This window comes from Hipposideros armiger, unplaced genomic scaffold (genome assembly GCF_001890085.2).
Source record: "Hipposideros armiger isolate ML-2016 unplaced genomic scaffold, ASM189008v1 scaffold_89, whole genome shotgun sequence".
In the NCBI taxonomy this organism is placed as follows: domain Eukaryota; kingdom Metazoa; phylum Chordata; class Mammalia; order Chiroptera; family Hipposideridae; genus Hipposideros; species Hipposideros armiger.
This window is the reverse complement of record NW_017731439.1, coordinates 1,513,736-1,532,738: the sequence shown is the minus strand read 5'-3', so window position 1 is coordinate 1,532,738 and position 19,003 is coordinate 1,513,736. Positions and strand designations below refer to the sequence as shown.

Below are 19,003 nucleotides of genomic sequence, written 5' to 3'. Positions count from 1 at the left end.
TCCGGGGGCAGTTTCTGTCCCTGGCTCTCCCTCTCCTCTCACAGGACCGGGCCAGACCTCCTGTCCAGTTTGGTCCACTTCTCCCAGCATCCCGTAGCCCCCACACTTGGAGTCGTTTCCAGGTGCGCTAAGCGGGGTGGTGGTGCAGGTGGTTCACAGCTGAACGACTAGGGCCCGCACACCAGGCGTTGGTGTCCGGGTCTTTTTCCAGCCCTCTGGCACCTTGAACCCAATGGTACCTATCTCCTGAGGGCCCAGTACCTTATTTCAGAGGCCTTATTTCCTTCTCGTGGGCATCTTGAGTATATAAAGGACTTAGGCAATGAGGAACAGTTCAGTCCTCAGACCCCCCTGGGTCTTCGCGGACATTCTCCTGCCCCTTGGGGGGGGGGGCTCTTTTCAGTTAGGCCAGGTCTTGGAGCAGCTGCCACTTTCAGAAGACGCAGCCCTTGGTGATCGACCTTGCTAATTCTGGGAGGGGAACTGGGGGCCTGGCGAAGGAGACAAGGGAGGGAGGGGAAGCGGACAAAGGATTTCTTTCTAGAGCTGGTTCTCAGAATGCAGGGAAGCAGCAGGAGAATTCCCTCCCCCCCACAGCCCCCTCCACCTGCAGAATCCTGGTTGGGACCCTCATTCATTCATTCATTCATTCAACAGATTCCTCTTTTCCAGCCCCCACTATGTGCCAGGCTCTGGGCTGGGCAGCAGGAGTTTGGTTTACAAGAAGATTGGGACACAGAGAACATAAATCACTGCCCCAGGATGACTCAGACTGTCCATGTGAAGATGGATTTGGTGATTTCCAAGTCCATGGTTTGGCTGGGACAGAGGGAGCAGTGCCCTGCTTTGGAGGAAAGACCCTGCTGTGTCCCAGTCCTCTGGCTTCATTGTCCCTGGCTAACATTGTGACTGCCACAGAAGCCTGGGCCAGCTCCCTGAAGCAGCCTTGGGAAACTTCCAGATGGGGGGGAGTGACTGGGCAGTCAAAGTGATCTTGGCTCCTGGGAAAAAGGCAAAGATGTACATTCTTCTTGAATGTCTCTGGAGACTCCACTCCGTCCTATGCCTAGTGCCTAGTCCCTCCTGACAGCCTGACAGCCAGTGGAGGACTTCCTAGTTTCCAGATCTGATGTCACCTCTTCCCTATATCCTAGGCGGTTCTGTCTGTGGGTAAGCACAGGGTCTGGTTGGCCTATACCTGGAGGACTCCGGGGCAGTGCTACCAGGTGTTCTCCTGCATGTTGTCCACTAGTTGTGTCTCCTTCCAGGACCCAGGATGGCGTGTTGACTCTTTCCAAGGATGTGGGCAGGGTGCTAGGCTCACGGACCTCATGAAAGCAAAAGGTCTGGACCCCGAGCTCATAGTGCTCAGACCCTGAGACTCCCATCCGCCCACTCTACCTGCAAGCTTCGCCATGGCCACCCAGAATGGGAACACCAGCTTTGCAACCAACTTCAATTCATCTCAAGACCATGCCTCCTCCCTTCCCTTCAACTTCAGTTATGGTGATTACGACCTCCCTCTGGATGAGAGTGAGGACATGACCAAGACTCGGACCTTCTTCGCAGCCAAGATCGTTATCGGTGTGGCACTGGCAGGCATCATGATGGTTTGTGGCATTGGCAACTTTGTCTTTATTGCTGCTCTTGCCCGCTATAAGAAGCTGCGCAACCTCACCAACCTGCTCATCGCTAACCTGGCCATCTCTGACTTTCTGGTGGCCATTGTCTGCTGCCCCTTCGAGATGGACTACTACGTGGTACGTCAGCTGTCCTGGAAGCATGGCCACGTGCTCTGTGCCTCTGTCAACTACCTGCGTACCGTGTCACTCTATGTCTCCACCAATGCCCTGCTGGCCATCGCTATTGACAGGTGAGGATGTTGGGCTGGGGCAAAGATGGGGGCTGGGCCAGACTGCCCCTTTCCTCACTTCAGCTCCGACAGTTGGCATTGCTTCCGATGTGAATGCTCGCTGATCTGTCACTGGGCTAGAAGAGACCTGGTTTCTCCAGTTGTGGTTCTTGTTCTCCCAAATGTGAGCACGAGTGAGGCTTCTGAGTCCCCCAGTTCTGGGCCATGCCCCCAAATACCACATCTGTTTCAGATAATAGGCATGACAGATGGCCATGAGTGGCATCAAACACAAAAGCAAACGCAGCAAGTTTAGGCAGCTTACTACTTAGAAGCCACATAAGTTAACCAGTGTAGTTTCCAGGCAAGATAGCATGGACCAAGCTTTTCTGTAACCACTACCCAGTTCAAGATATAGAACCTTTTCTTCCCCTAGAAAACTTTCTGATGTCTCTTACCAGGCAACCTTCCTGCCACACACAACCCTGATCCAATTTCCATCGTCACAGCTTAGCGTTGCCTGTCCTTTAACTTCATAAAAATGGAATCATATAGGATGTACTCATTTCTGGTGAGTTTGTTGCGCAGCTGATTTTAAAACCAGACAATAGGATTTGTTTGCAGAAAAGAGGGAAGGACATGCTTCCTTTGCTTTTTTTGCATACATCCATGTGCTCATTTGCATACATTTGCATGAGATGTTCTGGAAGTCCTTGCTCTGTTATAGATTTATAAAATAAAATTTCTAATAGCAGCTTATGATAAATCTGATACATATTTTATTTATGTGTAAACAGTTGTAGGCCAGCAGTGGCTTTGTTTGAGGGGAGCAATTGATGTCACATCCTCTTGGTCTAGCTGTGCTGAAACTCATTTTGATAATGTTGTTTTAAATCTTCTTTTTTTTCCCTTTTTTCCTTTTTTAACTCTTTTGTTTTTCCCTTGTTCTCATTGCTATTTAGGTTTGTTGTCCTTTTCAATCAACCATTTTATTATTTTTCATTTATGATCATTAAATACACATACATAAGAGGCATCTTTTTATAACATAATTCTTACAGGAAAAACAATTTTGTTATTATACCCCTGAGACTATCCAGCCTCAAACCAGTGTTTATGAAATGTACCCATCAACCAACCGCACAAAATTCCCCAAGGGAAATGATACAAGGTATTGTTTGATACAGTGATATAAGATCAGATTCCTGGGCCCCACCCAACCCCTGCTGAATAAGAATTTCTGAGCTAGGGCCCAGGAATCTGCATTTTTATTCAATTCCCTGAGTGATTCTTTTTGTTTTTTTGTTTTTTGTTTTTTTTTCTTTAGCTGAGCCATCCTGCTACCTATTGGCATCTCAGCGGCTGCTCAGCTCGGGCTGGACTCGAACCGCTGTTGCTCAGAGCTCAAACTCTTGAGCAAGCTCTTAACCAACTGAGCCACTCGGCCGGCCCCCTGAGTGATTCTATTGTTCACTCAAGTGAGAGTTATCACTGGTCTCATCCCCTTTGTCCCATTGAAATCTTTGTCTTTATAATGTAGTTTGGTTTTTTGTTTGTTTTTCTTTTTGTTTTTTGGTAAGAGAAGTTTCTTAAGAAGCAACCATCTTCTTACAACACAAAGAGTGGTTCATTTTTCACCACAGATCAGCTCTGCCCTGGTCAGCTTCCCAGCACCATTAGCAGTTACAGCGGGCTCCCAAATCACCCAAATAGGAAAAATCTGCATTATTCTTTGCCTTTCTTCCTGCCCCACCTCTACCCAACCACCCATCTTTTGTGTTCAGCCCTTCATCAAGTCTTGGCAACTAGTTGTCCCTCCAGCCTCATCTCTTGGCTTGCCATAGCTGGGCCATCATAATGCTCCTCTAACCTGTCTCTTCACCCCACCCAGGGGCTCCTCGCTGTCCCCTGGAATCCATACTCATCCATATTAAGCATCAGAATATCATCATTAATGAATTTTAAAAAAATATTTCATTGCTTACAAACCTCCAAAAGTTTCAGTGCCTAACAGAATACATGCTAAATCCTGAGTCTAGCATTCCAGAGCCTTTATAATCTGATGCCAAATTGTCTTTCCAATCTCATGCTGTGTATGGAGGAAATACAGATAGTCTTTTCCAAAGAACATTGTATTTTAAGCACAATAACCATGTTTTCTATCTTTCTGTCTCCACAGTGTCTAGCACAGAGTCTTATACCTGTGTCTTAGTTTGGCTTACTCCCAAACTAGACTCTGAGACAAGGATTCATGTTGCATGTAGCACCCAGGAAGTGCCCACAGGGAGATAGGATGTGAGGCAGGCAAGGGAAGGCAGTCACTATAGACTGTGTTACTGAGCAGGGTTCCACTGAGGGCAACTGATGCTTATTCCTCCTGGAGCTGGTGTAGGTCACACCTCAGAGTTCTCTTAGGGGTGGGAAGTGGAAAGGAGCTGGGGTATTTATACACCAACTCATAAGTCATTGGTGAGAATTGCTCTGGAAACGCTGTGCATATAGTCAGGAGGACTCATGAAGCCAGAGAAGGCCTTCAGATAATGAAATGCAGGTGCTAGCAGATGGGAGTGGACAGATGTGCACTGAAGCAATAAGAGCAAAAGGGTATGAGAGGAGCAGTGACAGCATCTGCTACTCCCTGGTAAATCCACAACAGGTTGCTGGTCCTGCTGTGTGTGCCTAACCTATGGATGTGGAAACAAAGTAATGGAAGACACAGTCCTTGAGCTCAGGGAGCTTTTCTTCCCACAAAAGCTAGAATAATCAAGTGGCAGGTAAGAGTAACCTGGAGGAGGATGTGATCATTATGTTAGTGATGTAGTCTGGTAATGCTTCATGAAGAAGACATAAAATTCAAGTGTGCTATCTGACCACCTCCTACTCACTCCATTGATGAAGGCAGGATTCTCCTGCCCTAAATAGCCCAAGATGACTGAACACACAACACCTGACACTGGACAGATGTGACCAACAGCAGTTAATTTGTCTCATATACTCACAGCCCATGGGAGGAGGACACTGCACACCATGCAGGGCCGTATGGCAGTTGCACTCAGGAATAGAATAAACCAGCAGGGACTGTGGGCAGCAGACTTTATAGTGACAAGAGGATGGGGTGACCCTTGGTTCCCCTGGGAGAATGTGATTGGCTTGTTTGAATAATTTTTAACTGGCAGGTGAAACCCATAAGGTTGAGGATTGGGGGTGCAGCTGGTCCAGCTGATAGAGGAACTAGCAGAACAGGAAGCCTTTCCTGCTGGATGGAAGGGTGTATCTGGGGAGAACAGAATCTTGTGGCTAGGCCTTTGGGACCCTGTGAGGCTCAAAGATGTCAAAGCAGCACATTAAATTTGAGGCCTTGCAATACAGGAACCAAATAAATACCACCCTTTCCTCACTCAGATCCTAAAGCAATTGAAAAATAAGGCAAAATGGTAAGAAAGATGGATGGCCAAATTCTCTTTTGTTGTGATGGCACTTACATTGGATAATGGGGCTTTTATCTGTGGGAGGGACCACTTCATATTCATAATTAGATAAACCTGTGAACCCTGATGCTAGCAGGGTGGGAGACTCACAGGCCTCCCTGGGCACTTCAGCTTACTTCTTGGTAAATGTGCCTGTCCTACTATGTGGAAATAGCAGAAGGACTACCTACTGCCATTTCTGGGTGCCACAGCCAGAAGAGCAAGGTTCATGTGTAGAGGACCTAGAAGAGATGCTATTTCAAGTCACAGAGATCCTAAAAGGGGAGTGTTGACCTCAAGAAACACATCTAAGCAGATAGATGGGAACAAAAACCTTGCTTTGTGGTGTCAAGGCAACTTCACACACCTCATCTGAGCTTGAGACAGGCCAGGGAGGTGGGTGTAAAAGCTTTGTATCATGAGCCTGGATTCTGGTCCCTTCACCAATTAAGCCTGGACAGATCACTTACTTCTTAGATTCCTTAGATTCTACCCCAACCCCACCCCTATTCTCCTGCTCTGTAATGCAGGATGACACCTTGGGGGAGGAGAGAAAAAGTCCTGGTCTACTGCCCTAAAAAAGGTCCCTACCTCTCTCTGAGGTCCTCAGCCCTTCTGTCTCCTCTAAACCATGAGATCTTTGGAATGAAGAGTTTTGAAAGTATTATGTTGTTGGGCAGAATGGCAAGACTGAAAGCCAAGATAGTATCAATAGGACTCATAATAATAATAGGCCACATGTATTTATTGCACACCTACTACATGCCAAGCATTTTACAAACATTACCATATTTAATAGTCACAGCAGCTCAGCAAGGTAGGTGTCATTTTATCCCATATTGCAGTTGAGGAAACATATCTCAGAAAGACTGAGAGATTCACTCCAGACCCCAAAGCCAATAGGGGGAAAAAACAGGATTTATTCCACCGGTTTGACCAAAGGCCTGTGCTGTTTCCTCTAAACCACTCCACTCCTCCAAATGCCAAATGATGTTGCTAAAATAAGACAAAGCTTGTTGAAGGTGGATATAATAGGTACATGGGGACTCGAGCCATTTTGTCTGCTTTCGTGTTTGGGGTTAGTTAGAAACTAATAATGTTCCCAAGCACACCTCATCATTATTGATGACTTCCCTCCCCCACCAGATATCTCGCTATCGTTCACCCCTTGAAACCACGGATGAATTACCAAACTGCCTCCTTCCTGATCGCTTTGGTCTGGCTGGTGTCCATTCTCATCGCCATCCCCTCCGCCTACTTCACAACAGAAACGGTCCTCTTTATCGTAAAAAACCAGGAGAAGATCTTTTGTGGCCAGATCTGGCCAGTGGACCAACAGCTCTACTACAAGTCTTACTTCCTCTTCATCTTCGGCATCGAGTTCGTGGGCCCCGTGGTCACCATGACGCTGTGCTACGCCAGGATCTCCCGGGAACTCTGGTTCAAGGCGGTGCCTGGTTTCCAGACGGAGCAGATCCGGAAGCGGCTGCGCTGCCGCCGGAAGACGGTCCTGGTGCTCATGTGCATCCTCACCGCCTACGTGCTGTGCTGGGCGCCCTTCTACGGCTTCACCATCGTGCGCGACTTCTTCCCCACGGTGTTCGTCAAGGAGAAGCACTACCTCACGGCCTTTTATGTCGTCGAGTGCATCGCCATGAGCAACAGCATGATCAACACCGTGTGCTTCGTGACCGTCAAGAACAACACCATGAAGTACTTCAAGAAGATGATGCTGCTCCACTGGCGTCCCTCCCACCACGGGAGCAAGTCCAGCGCCGAGCTCGACCTCAGGACCAGCGGGATGCCGGCCACGGAGGAGGTGGACTGTATCAGGCTGAAGTGACCCTGTGGTGTTTCACACTGGAAAATCCAAGAGCCAGTACTTAAGAGCAAATTTTACCGATAACCACGTTCACAGGCTGCATGAGGCAAGGGCAGGTGGGTCCAGGCCTCACCGCCCTCGGTTCTGGATACTTCACAGGCATAACAAGCAACGAGACCATACACAAACCACGGCAGCTGACCTTTACAGTGATATCTGCTAAGCACCTACTGTATGCACAACCACACCAATGAGACTGCACAAGTAATGGCAACTGACATCGACTGAGCATGTACTGTGTGCTAGCCACACCAATGAGACTAGACAACGGCAACAGGAGCTGACGTTTATTAATTACTGACTGTGTGCAAAAGTATTTAAATAACAAAACTAAACGGCAGAATGGCCAGACAGAGGCCTCAAGTGGTCACCTGGATTCACTCTCCATCTTCCCTTATTCTGTATCTTATCAGGGCAGGAATGTCAAAAGGCAATAAAATAAGGCACTCAGACATGATGGAAGTGTAAAAATAAGCTTGTCAGAGTACGGGGTTTATAGCCTCATGGGAAGAAAGTTTATGCCATCACGTTGAGCTTTCCCACCCAAGTCCTACTACCTCCCTAGGACATTCTCTAGGATTCTGGCAGCCAGAGAAGAATTTTTCTCATAGCCAGGTCATTGGTTATCTACAGTGGTGTAATTTCAAAGTGAAGAACCAAAAAAATATTTCCCAGTGATGCTTGAAAGCTCATCATTCTTTTGGGTGAAGACAGATAATCCTGAAACGAAGAACACAGCCAGTTAATGACACCTTATGTAAAGTATTAAAGAGAGCCTAGTGTCAAGGAGGAAGGGGTCAGAAAAAGGGGTAGAGCTTGCTACTGGCAATGAACATAATCTGTGTGGCTGTTTTGCTAAGGTCTGGACCACTTTTCTAGAACAAACCCTCTTTTACAAATGAGGTCTACTAGGAATCCGAAGGCCTGGTTTCAAGTCTTAACTCACTCATATGACCTGGATGTTTACTCTCCCTGAGTCTCAGTTTTGCTTCAATGAAATAAGGATGATGAAGATACTTGTACTGTCTACCTTATAGGACTGTTGGGAGAGCCCACTGAGGCCATACTTTGTGAAAATGTGTTTCAACTATATGAGTGATAAGAATGGATAAGTGATATTTAAAGTTTGTTTGGACAAGGGAAACCTCCTTTACTGTGGCTTATTATGGAGAAACATTCCCACTTTTTTTATCTCTAGTTGGACCAGAGACCCCTGAATTCTTCACAGTGCAGCCCATATACATTGGGGCAAAAAAGGAATCCCTGTCCTGGATAATAATCTAGAAGATTCAACCTCAGAGTCTTAGTGACCCCCTTCCTTTCAGCATCCCTGTGGTCCTAGAAGTGTTGACAATCTTTCCCTGCATGTTGTATACCCCAGGGCCTCATAATATGTTTGTATTATGATACATCTGTGGTGATTGTGTGTATTTGTCATAATTTCTTCCTGATTCATTTTGAAACAGAGACTATACAAATGTACCTAGTTTGGGGTTGACCCATCCATATTTGGACAACTGTTTTTTTAAAAAAGAGAAAGGGTTATTTAGTTCTTTGCTTGTGGTTGTTTTTTTTTAAATTAACTTTTGGGTTGTTTTACTCAACAGTGACGTTTCAATCAACATTTTTTTCCATCACCACCCAGCAGACACTTTCAAGCCCAACCACTGTGCTCTCAGAAAATGTTAGCCTAAGCCAAATTGTTTGTAAATTCTGATTTTACAAAATTACACAATGCATTCTAAACCCAAGCAAGTAAGTATTGGGGGTTATCTGCAACTTTGCAAATATAATAATAACTATTTTTATGTATTACCACCTTCCTGACTCTTCTCCTAGTAAGATTCTTTAAGAGTAAGCTGTGTACCAGTTGTGTCTGTCAAAAGAATTCATCCCCCTTTTTCCTTTTGATCCTGAAATGTACTATCCTCTCTCCATTTAAATGTAACCTGAAACAATTTTTGTAAATATTAGTGTGTTTTTATGGTTTTCCAGTGCTATGTTGTTATCAAATGAAATATTAACATATGGAATCTTACCAGAGTGTTACAGCATTTCCCCCGCTAATCTATTATATATGTTAGTATATTTAGATATAGGAGTAAATGAAGTAATATCTAGCTAAACAGTTCAACCTTGAAACAGAAAAGGAATTTGTTGAAGGCATTTTTAGAACAGCAGCAGCGCATACCAGCAACCAGCCTCATCTTGGTTACATTGCTCAAGCTTACAGCCCAGAAGTGTATTCATGCATGCAAATAAGCAGAGAACCACTACTTCATGCCTATGTTACTCCTTCATTTTAAAATCATCTTGTTTGTTTAATGAAAACTGCTGTTTGCATGGGAACTGTTCGTTCATCTAACTGGTGTTAAGGTAATAAATTAATTGCATTGTGTTTAACTTTTTCTTATCAAGACTAATTAATGATAAGCTTAAAAATACTTTTAATGTGCTAAGATATATAAGCACTTATATATACTATTATATATTGAAATTTTAATCTCATTTGGCAAAAAGAATCCATTTTCTCAGCCAAGATATGAGAAAAGATGGCTTTGTGGTGAAGCTATTAGAGATTTTTTTTCTTCAGCATCCAACATCTAAAATAAGTTGATGCTGAAATTGAAGAAATCAAAAGATGGCTTTCAGCCCTTCAGGCATAAAAACCAATTCCAGACTTATGAGGGAGAATGTGACATGTGGGAGGTGATTAGAAAACTTAAAGTGAGTTCTATTTCTAGGGGAAAATGATAGCTTTGAAACTTATCTCCTCAATTTAACCATTATCTCTCCCCTGGGCTCAAGAAGACACACACACACACACACACACACACACACACACACACACACACACACACACACACACACCACACACCAATAGGACACCAGAGCAGGAAAAGACCTTTTAAGGGCATATAACTTGATTCACTCGTATCTTAGATGAGAAGATCTGAATTTCAAATGAGGGAATGACTTAACATTGCACAGCTAACACTTGCCCGACCCAAAACATTGCCCCAAGTTCTCACTGTGGTCCAGTAAACTGCACTCAGTAACTGCCCTCCTGAGTCCAAAGGGCCCTCTCTAAGAATGATTAAAGGGCCGTTTAAGTTAGTTTCTAACCTCGTACGAGAATCTTAAACTGCATAAAAGATACCTTCCCTCCATCTGGCAAGCAAAAAGTGCATCCCATCCAAGGGATTTTGTAAACCAGACTCCAGAATTCCAGAGAAACCAGAGAGAATTACACCAGGACACTCCAGTGTTTTTGTCTTTCTTTTCCCCTAATGAGAGAGATGACCCCACTGGGGGATGTCTAAAGATGTTTGACTGGAATGCACAGGAAGCTATTAAGAAGTGATGCTGGAGCCATGTGGGAAGGCATATTGTGATGAGAGGCGACCCTGGCCCCAGGAAAAGCAGCAGTGGGAGAGAAGCTTGCTCACATTCAAAGACAAAGCAAGCCTGGGGCCACGGAAGACAGAGTGTGCAATCTTCACACACATTACTACTGCTGACCCCATGCAGAGGTCATTCTTCATGCCTCCCAGGAACCAAATGCCTTCTGGTTAGCCACCAGGTTAACCTCTCTCCTGAGGTTTGCCACCCAGGCACACATCACCTCCTGGGGTTGCTTGAACCACTTCTTACAGGTGTTCAAAGAGCTCCAAATACAGTACAGTTTTTCCAAGAGATAAGCTGGTGTAAAAAAAAAAAAAGCATGGCACTTTCTTCAGATATAACAAGTTGTTGACAAGGGATTCATTGGAACTTGGAAATAATAAGTAATCACTGAACAGGGAAGTAGGCAAGGGAGTTGCCTCCAAGCAGCAGGGAGGTCAGCCCCAGGAACAGAAGGCCATGTAGACACACAAGGTCTTCTATGCCTTTGTTGATATCCTTTTGTGACGTATGAGTCCCAGGCTGAAATGAAAGAGGTTGTCTCCAGAATCTCGTTTAATGCAGACCATGGGTTCCCAGCTCTGGGTCCAGCTCCTGGGCAAGATCCTGACATAATCCCTTGACTGAACTCTGCTAAAGCAATGATTCAGTGTGTGTACAAAAGTGTCTCCCATCCACTCATCCAGTCTCTGTGAGAGCTGCTGTGGAGGAACAAAGATGATGGAGATGCAAGCCTGAAACTCAAGGTGACTCTTGAAACAGTGTATGATTGACTCTATCTCAAAGTTGAGACACCATAAGAACAAAAATGGAGGGAATTTAGAACACAGGTTCCATCCAGCCATGAGGATCAGAGGAGGTTCGTGGTGGGGTAGTTAGGCTGAGCCCTGGAAGATAGGGAATGGTGGGGAGAAGGTATGTAGGCCAAGGGAATAGAATGAGCAAAGACATAAAAGAGGGGAAATGAGATGGAATACAAATGGAACAGCAAATCGCTTGGTCTGACAGGCACATAGAATACAGAGTGTTTAGAAGAAGAATAGACTCAGGCAGCAGACCAAAGAGCAGGATGAAGAAAGAGGCCAGGCGTAGGGGTGGATTCACAGAGCCTGGGATTCACAATCAGACAGAATTGTGTTCAAATAGTAAGTCTCACTTAACCATGTGAATTTGAAAATATACCTTACCCAGGCTTTAGTTCCTTATGTGTAAAATGGGAATAATAATCATAATAATACCTACATCATCGGATTTTATGTGCATTAAATATATAGCTTAGAAAAATGCCTAGTACATCATAAGCAGACAACAGGTAGTAATTGTTATTTTTAGAATGATTAATTCTCGGAGCAGAATTTCTCCTGCATGAATTCAGGACATTGTATATCACATATAATGGATATACTATTTTGGGATTATGTAACCAGAGTATTTGTATTTTCTATGATCCCAAGTCCCTTGTCTCTTGTACTCCTAACTGTGCCTGACCTGCTTTTCAGATCTTTGAGTATTATTTATTAAAGGGGCAACCCCAGCTTCTGCTCCAAGGTTATTCTTATTACAGTAAGTCCTCACTTAATGTCATCAATAGGTTCTGTGACTTTAAGTGGAACCACGTATAATGAAATTAATTTTACCATAGGCTAATTGATATGAACAAGAGTTAAGTTCTTACAACATCATATAACATTGTAATGAAATGATGTTATTCGAGGACCTGCTATATAGCATCACAGAAACACAAGGTGCTGATGTTTCTGGTTCTCAGATTACTCCGCCTGAGCCTGTCTTCTTTGCTCTAAGCAGGATTTTATGTAAAAATATCTCTTAATGTTAGGTTTACAAACCCACTGAGGTGGCTATGAATGAACCTCTGCTCCCCAGGATGGTGGGCTGAGTAATGATCCTCCAAGTATGTCTACTTCCTAATCCCCAGGGCCTGTCAATATGTCATCTTAGAACAGAAGGGATTTGCTTGTGTAAAGTTAAGCACCTTGAGATGAGGAGATAACTCTGCATTATCTGGGGTGAGCCCAATGTCATCACAAGGATCCTTATAAGACACAGGCAAGAAGGACAAAGTCAGGAAAAGGAGATGTCATGACAAAAGCAGAATGGAATGATGTGCTTTGAAGATGGAGGCAGGAACCACAAGCCAAGGAAATCAGACACCTTCTAAAAGCTGAAAAGGGCAACAAAACAAATTATCCCCTGAAATCTTCAGAAGGAACACAACCCTGTTGTTTTGGATTTCTGACCTCCAAAACTGTAAGAGAATAAGTTTATATTGTTTAAAGCCACTAAGTTTGTGTTGACTTGTTACAGCAGCAATAGGAAACAAATACACCCAGGTACCAATTCCATTGCTATCTTTGAGGGTGAACATTCAGGAAACACTTCGGTCCTCCCCAAACTACATGCCTCTGGCTGGATGTCTACCCTTCTGCCTTAACATCAGTGAGGCCAGCCATAGAATGAGGCTGATTTGGAAGGCCCATAACTGGTGGTCCAGAAAAGGACAGGCAATATGCCAGTCAAGGCTGGCTAAGGGTCAAGTTTAGGGAGAGCAATAAAAAAGCAGGAGGAACAGGCAGAGTCCAGGAGGTCAGACAACAAACTGAGGCCCAAGAAACAGCACTGATGTGCTCAGCTCCTAGGCCAGCAATGCTCCATCTCTGTCATGGGTTGCCCCCCTGATCTGCAAGTCAAACAGGTGTGGGAGTTGTTTGTCACAAAAAGAGATTAAAGGCTGTGGGAAAATCCTGCCCTGGACTGAAATCAATGCAGAACTAAGTGGCTGAGTTCCCTTTCACCTAGACACACTTATCAGACCTCTGAGGCCATGAAAATATCAGAAAACACGTTGGAAGCCAAGTAATTGCTTCCACATCCTTCACCGTCACAGGATCTGCTCTTACGTAATAAATCCAAGATGACTCCTCCTTGGAAATTTAGGAATTCCTAAACCAGTGTGGTTCACCCACACTCTCTCCATTACCAAATATCCTCTTACTACCTTGGCACCTTTTTTAAGAGGAGAAAAAAAGAGGTGAAATCAAATTAGGGGAAAGGACAGGAAATAACAAGGCACCTACCTGTATCATCACCTTCTTGATTGCCAGGTTCTGTGAGGCTTGACATGTGAAAGCATGTTTAAACCTCTATGTTATTGATTTCGTCGTTCAACATGGTTAAATCCCCTCACCCTTGCCCCACCTAGAAGTCCTTGATGTAGAAGTAAGATCAACAGGCAGAGTAACATGTGAGCTGTTATCAGGACTCCCTTGTGAATAGCTGTTGGGAGCACAAAGCACCTACCTTCATCCAGGAGTTGCTCAAAGAATAAGTTCACAAGGTATTTTTCAAGAAATATATTTTTTTAATGAACAGCCTTTTTTCTATATAGAGTCAGTTCTCATTGTTCTTGGATTCTGTATTGTTTAATTACCTTATGTGCTAACATTTATTTATAACCCTCAAATAAATCCTCATGGCACTTTCATGGTCACCTACAGACATGCAGAGCAGGTCATTCAAAGTGCGTGTTCCCAGCTGACGTCCAATAAGCTGACACTCTGCCTTCTTAATTCAGTTCTCATACTGCAAACAAGTATCCTTTTCACATTCTATGTCATGCCATGTTTCTTGCATTTTTATGCTTTTTGTTGGTGGTTTTGCTGTTTAAAGGACAGCTAAAGGGCTATCCAGTGCTCTCAAATGCAAGAAGAAAGAGAAAATACATGTGTTAGATAAACTTCATTCAGGCATGAGTTATAGAACTGTTGGCCATGAATTCAGTGTTACTGAATCAACAATATACATTAAATAAGGTGTCTTTAAACAGAAACACACATAAAACAACGGTATGTACTGATTGGTTGGCAAAACTGTTGTGACTAGGGGCTCACAGAAAACTAACCCTATAATTCCTCTAGGAGGAATTGGTCAGTATTCAATAATTCAGTGTTTGCAGTGACTTTATAAAACCCAACTACTGTGAATAATGAGAATTGACTATAATCTCCTGAGTTCAAACCTCGCTTGTCACAAGACATAACTTGAAGTGCTAGTTGAATAAAACCATAAAGTCCAGGGTTTGAATTTGTCAAATTGCCACATCTGGCAGCATGCCTGCCCGCCCTCCCTCCCTCCTATACAATTCTGCCACTTTGATACAAATTGAAACCCCTCAGAAAGGAAGGTCTTGGATGGGAGCACACACGTTTAACCAAACCACAGCCCACACTTTCCAGGGACCACATGTCTAGGGGAGCAGTCTTTTTTTTCCTCCTCATTAAAAAAAAAAAACAACTGAATTTGAAAGCTACTGCTCATCTGTTCTATGGCAATATTATGGAACAGGAAAAAGAAAACCACAGTCTCCCCACCCCAGAGTGGAAAGGAGGGTAGCCTTTGGCTAAGACTTTAATTGAGCCTCAATGTAGCAATTTCAGAGCTTTTCAAAGCTGGTCTTTGCAACGCTGAGGAAACAATTATTAAGAGATAGTGCTGTTTCTTACTCCCATTGGACCCAGGTGCACAGCCTGCAGGGGGGAGACTGAAACAGAAGAAAAGGAACCAGTGATCTTCCACATGAAAACGTGAAGTTTAACTCCACTGAGGAAACGCGGTTTTTAAAATTATGGGGCATGAAGGAAAATGTTCTTCTGTCTCCTTGTGGGTTTTAACTGTCTCTGACAATTACCATTTGTCCTTGGAGAGAGAAGAAAAGAAGAGAGGGAGGAATTAGAGGGGGGAGGGGGAGAGAAAGAAAGGGAGAGGGGGGAGAGAGAGAGAGAGAGAGAGAGAGAACACAGGGTTCGTCAGGTGCCTTTCCACCTGATTCAACAGCCACTCTCCAGAAAACATTAAGGATGGTGAAGCCTGCCTGCAAAATACGCAGATGGGGAGAAGATCTGGAAGGAATAGCTCATCCTGGGCTGTGCTATGGGAACTAAAAAGTCAAAAGCTACCCCTCGCTGTGCTTCTGGAGCCCACAGGTCACTCTCATAGATGGAGTTTCCCAGCACCAGGGAAAACACTGCCAAGGAGAGAGGGGCAAATCCTAGTGGAGGTGAATCGCTGGGTAAACAATGGAGTTTCTAAAAAAGTGAGTAGGAGTCCTACAATGAGAATTAAAGGTGCTCCCTTTTAAAGCAAGAACAAGATATGAATATCTGCTCTTAGCTCTTCCTTTCAACCTGTACTAGAAGTCAGCATAAGACAAGAAAAAATATTCCAAGAACTAGAAAAGAAGAATGCAACTGCCATCTGCAGACCATATGATTGCCTACAGAGAAAATCCAAAAGAACCTAGTAAAAACTAATAGAATTAATAAGAGTACAGCAAGATAGTTGGCTGCAAGCTCCAGAAACAAAAATCAATAGCGAACTTGACAAGCTTATCCCCAAATTCAAGCCAAGGCACCTTGTTGAAGAAGGCACTTATTCTACCATAGAACAATATTATAAAGTATAGTAATTAAAAGAAAGAGTGAGGAATTCAGGGACAGGATAGACAAATAGGCCCATGAAATATTAATAGAATATAAAGCTCCAGATACAGATATATATGGAAATTGACAATATCAAGTTTTCTCCAAAATGTGGGACTCAAGGCTCAAGAGCTAGTTTAATCTCAGTTATAGAGAAATAAAGTGAGATTTTTCACATTTGACTTTTTTTTTTATTAAAAATTTCCACCTCCTACCTCCCCTTATACTGTTTTGGAGGTGTTGAAAGGGGAAAGGGGACAGGACAGAAACGGGAAATACGTCTCCCCTCGCAAGCCTGGAGAAAGGTGGCAACGTCCAGGTCATAGGAAGAGTACAGTATCCAGGCGTTCCTGGGTCACCAGCACCCAAGGGAACAGAAGTAGGCATGGGAAGCAAGGTGCCCTGGCTACAGCCAGGTGGAAACCCCAGGAAGGACTGAAAAGAAACTCCCCTGACACAAGGTGGGAGGTTGGGAGGCTGGCCCATGAATGACTCTACCCAAGTCCAGTCAACTATCGTATATCACAACAGAATTCCTCTACTACAGATGACACGCCACTACTCACTTTCTAAACATATTCTTCAATGACACTTCTGTGCCAGAGACACTGCTTTCACGTGTCTTTATCATCATAATGCTTTCCTTCCCCTACCAGCACTAATGAACAAACCAAAGTGCCTAACTTGTGAGCTATGATTCTGCCTCCATACATTTATCACTGGCTGATTTGTGTCCATTCCTGCCTGCTCCTGATCTCGTCTCTACTCAGGCCCCTCTAAGACCATGAGTGGAGGGCCGGCCGAGTGGCTCAGTTGGTTAAGAGCTTGCTCAAGAGTTTGAGCTCTGAGCAACAGGGTTCCCGGTTTGATTCACGGCCCGAGCTGAGCTGCCACTGAGCTGTCAACAGGTGGCAGGATGGCTCAGCTAAAAAAAACAAAAAAAAACAAAAAAAACACAAAAAAAAAACAAACAAAAAAAAGACCATGAGTGGAACCTTGAACCTTTCTACCTTCATCCTTACTACCTACTCCAGTTTCTCTGGTGGAACGGACTCTCTATCATGACTCTCAGCCTGTTGGCTGGCTCTGGTCTCATGCCCATCCCTGGGCTCCCACCCCATTGGGACTGAGCCCTACCAAATGCAGAAGGATTCCCCAGAGTGAAGATGTAACTTTGCCTCCAGCGTGAGTATCTCCACTGCCCAAAGTCCCCTGCCTCCTTCTCTCACCAGAAGGATGTCTCCCAGGTTTCAGCACCAGCACAGACCGGTAACAGTGACCTATAATTTAGACCCATGTCACCCAGCTCTACTATTGGGCTTGATCCCTGGGTCCGGCCCCCACATCTCTCCTTCCCTCTCCACCCTGCATCCCTGCTGCCTCAGGAAACCAATTACACCCAAATTAGGATCCTTGGTGCCTTTACTGTTTCTCCATGTGCCAGTCAAGGTCTTAGTGGGAAATGAATTCAATTCAGCTGGTTCAAAAGAGAAGACTTTAATGAAGGGACTATTTACAGAGGTGTGACTGAGCTCTGAGACCAGCAGCAGATTGCAGCTTTATGGCCCTTAAGACTGTAGAACAAGGGAAGGAAATGGTGACACAGGAGCCCCGTGAGAGCTCGAGCCACTGTGGAGGGGACGCTCCGCGAGAGATGGAGATACTGTCCAAGCAGGGGTAGGGGTAGATACCCTGACTTCTCTCTCCTGCTGCCTTCCAGTCTCAGGTGCCTCCCACTGGTCAAACCCAACCTAAATGCAAGTGGCAGGTGAGCCCAAAAAGTGCCATCCAGGCTCAGCCACTGGGCACAGAGCAGGGAAGAGAAGGACAGGGAATGGATTCAGGTGGAAAAACAAGACAAGCCACCTACACATCTCATGTCAAGCCCTTAATGTCTCTTGCAACCATGATAGCTTCAGCTCTGTCATACCCAGACTTGGACTCTCCTGGCCTCCTGACATGGGGGGGGGTTTCTCTTAAGTTCTTCACAAGGTGTCCACTTGGCAGTAGCTACGGCATCATGGTTCCCGTGATGGTACCCAGCTACTAGTGAGAACATGACTATGACTTTCTCCCACTCCTGAGGGTGGAGAAACCTTGATACTTCTCTGATGCCAGAAGTTACTGGGAACTTATGGAGAAAGGATGGGGAGGGTATGTCTCCCACTAGGGAGCTCCAAGGGGAGGTGCAGGCAGGTGGGGCAGAAGCAAAAGGGAGGAGGACCCCAGGACTAAAAACCCCAAGCCAGGACCCTGTGAAGGGAGATTGTCTCACCTCTCCTTCCAGAGGGTGCTCGACAAGAAGCAGAATGGCTCAGGCAGCCCTGAGAAGGGAGGCAACAGCCCAAACCATGTAACAATGCCCATTCCGAGTTCACACCCTTTCTTCTGTCCAGACTAGGGTCAGATTCCAACCCCCACTTGAATACATAGAATTATCCTGCCCTGACTTAGTGTGTTTCCCAGCGTGCTTCCTGTATTCTTAGTTCCTTCTACTCCTTTCTTTGTAGGTTTATTTATGTCATCCCATCACTTTTTGTTGTCATTTAGTCCCAATTTCATGTTCTTGCCCAACTTTTAGTCACTTTTAAAAATATGGTTGCCATAACAACTCTTGTAAAAGTCACAGGCTGGCTGCATTAGTTAGCAGTTGGCACGTCCCACCTTGGAACAACATCCTGGTAAAACAGAGGGTGTAGGCTTCTGTGTTATGTTAACACTGAGGCTCAGGGAGCAGAACCAACACCCCCCCCCCCATCAGGCAGGCACATACATTTGCTCATTTAAGCGTTCGGCTACCCTCTGAGGCAGCGGTTCTCAACCTTCCTAATGCCACGACCCCTTAATACAGTTCCTCATGTTGTGGTAACCCCCAACCATAAAATTATTTTCGTTGCTACTC

The 19,003-nt window shown here is 44.8% G+C and overlaps 1 protein-coding gene across 2 annotated transcripts in view; it reads left to right on the top strand.

Annotated features, from left to right (window-relative positions):
- PROKR2 (prokineticin receptor 2) overlaps positions 1-9,571 on the top strand; it is a 16,413-nt gene extending 6,842 nt beyond the window's left edge. For both annotated transcript variants that reach the window (XM_019644587.1, XM_019644588.1), the window contains exons 2-3: positions 1,269-1,873; positions 6,466-9,571. In XM_019644587.1, coding sequence (XP_019500132.1) covers positions 1,416-1,873; positions 6,466-7,162 — 1,155 coding nt within the window. In that variant the 5' untranslated portion in view covers positions 1,269-1,415 and the 3' untranslated portion in view covers positions 7,163-9,571. The remainder of the gene's footprint in view (positions 1-1,268; positions 1,874-6,465) is intronic.
- The last annotated feature ends 9,432 nt before the right edge of the window (positions 9,572-19,003 follow it).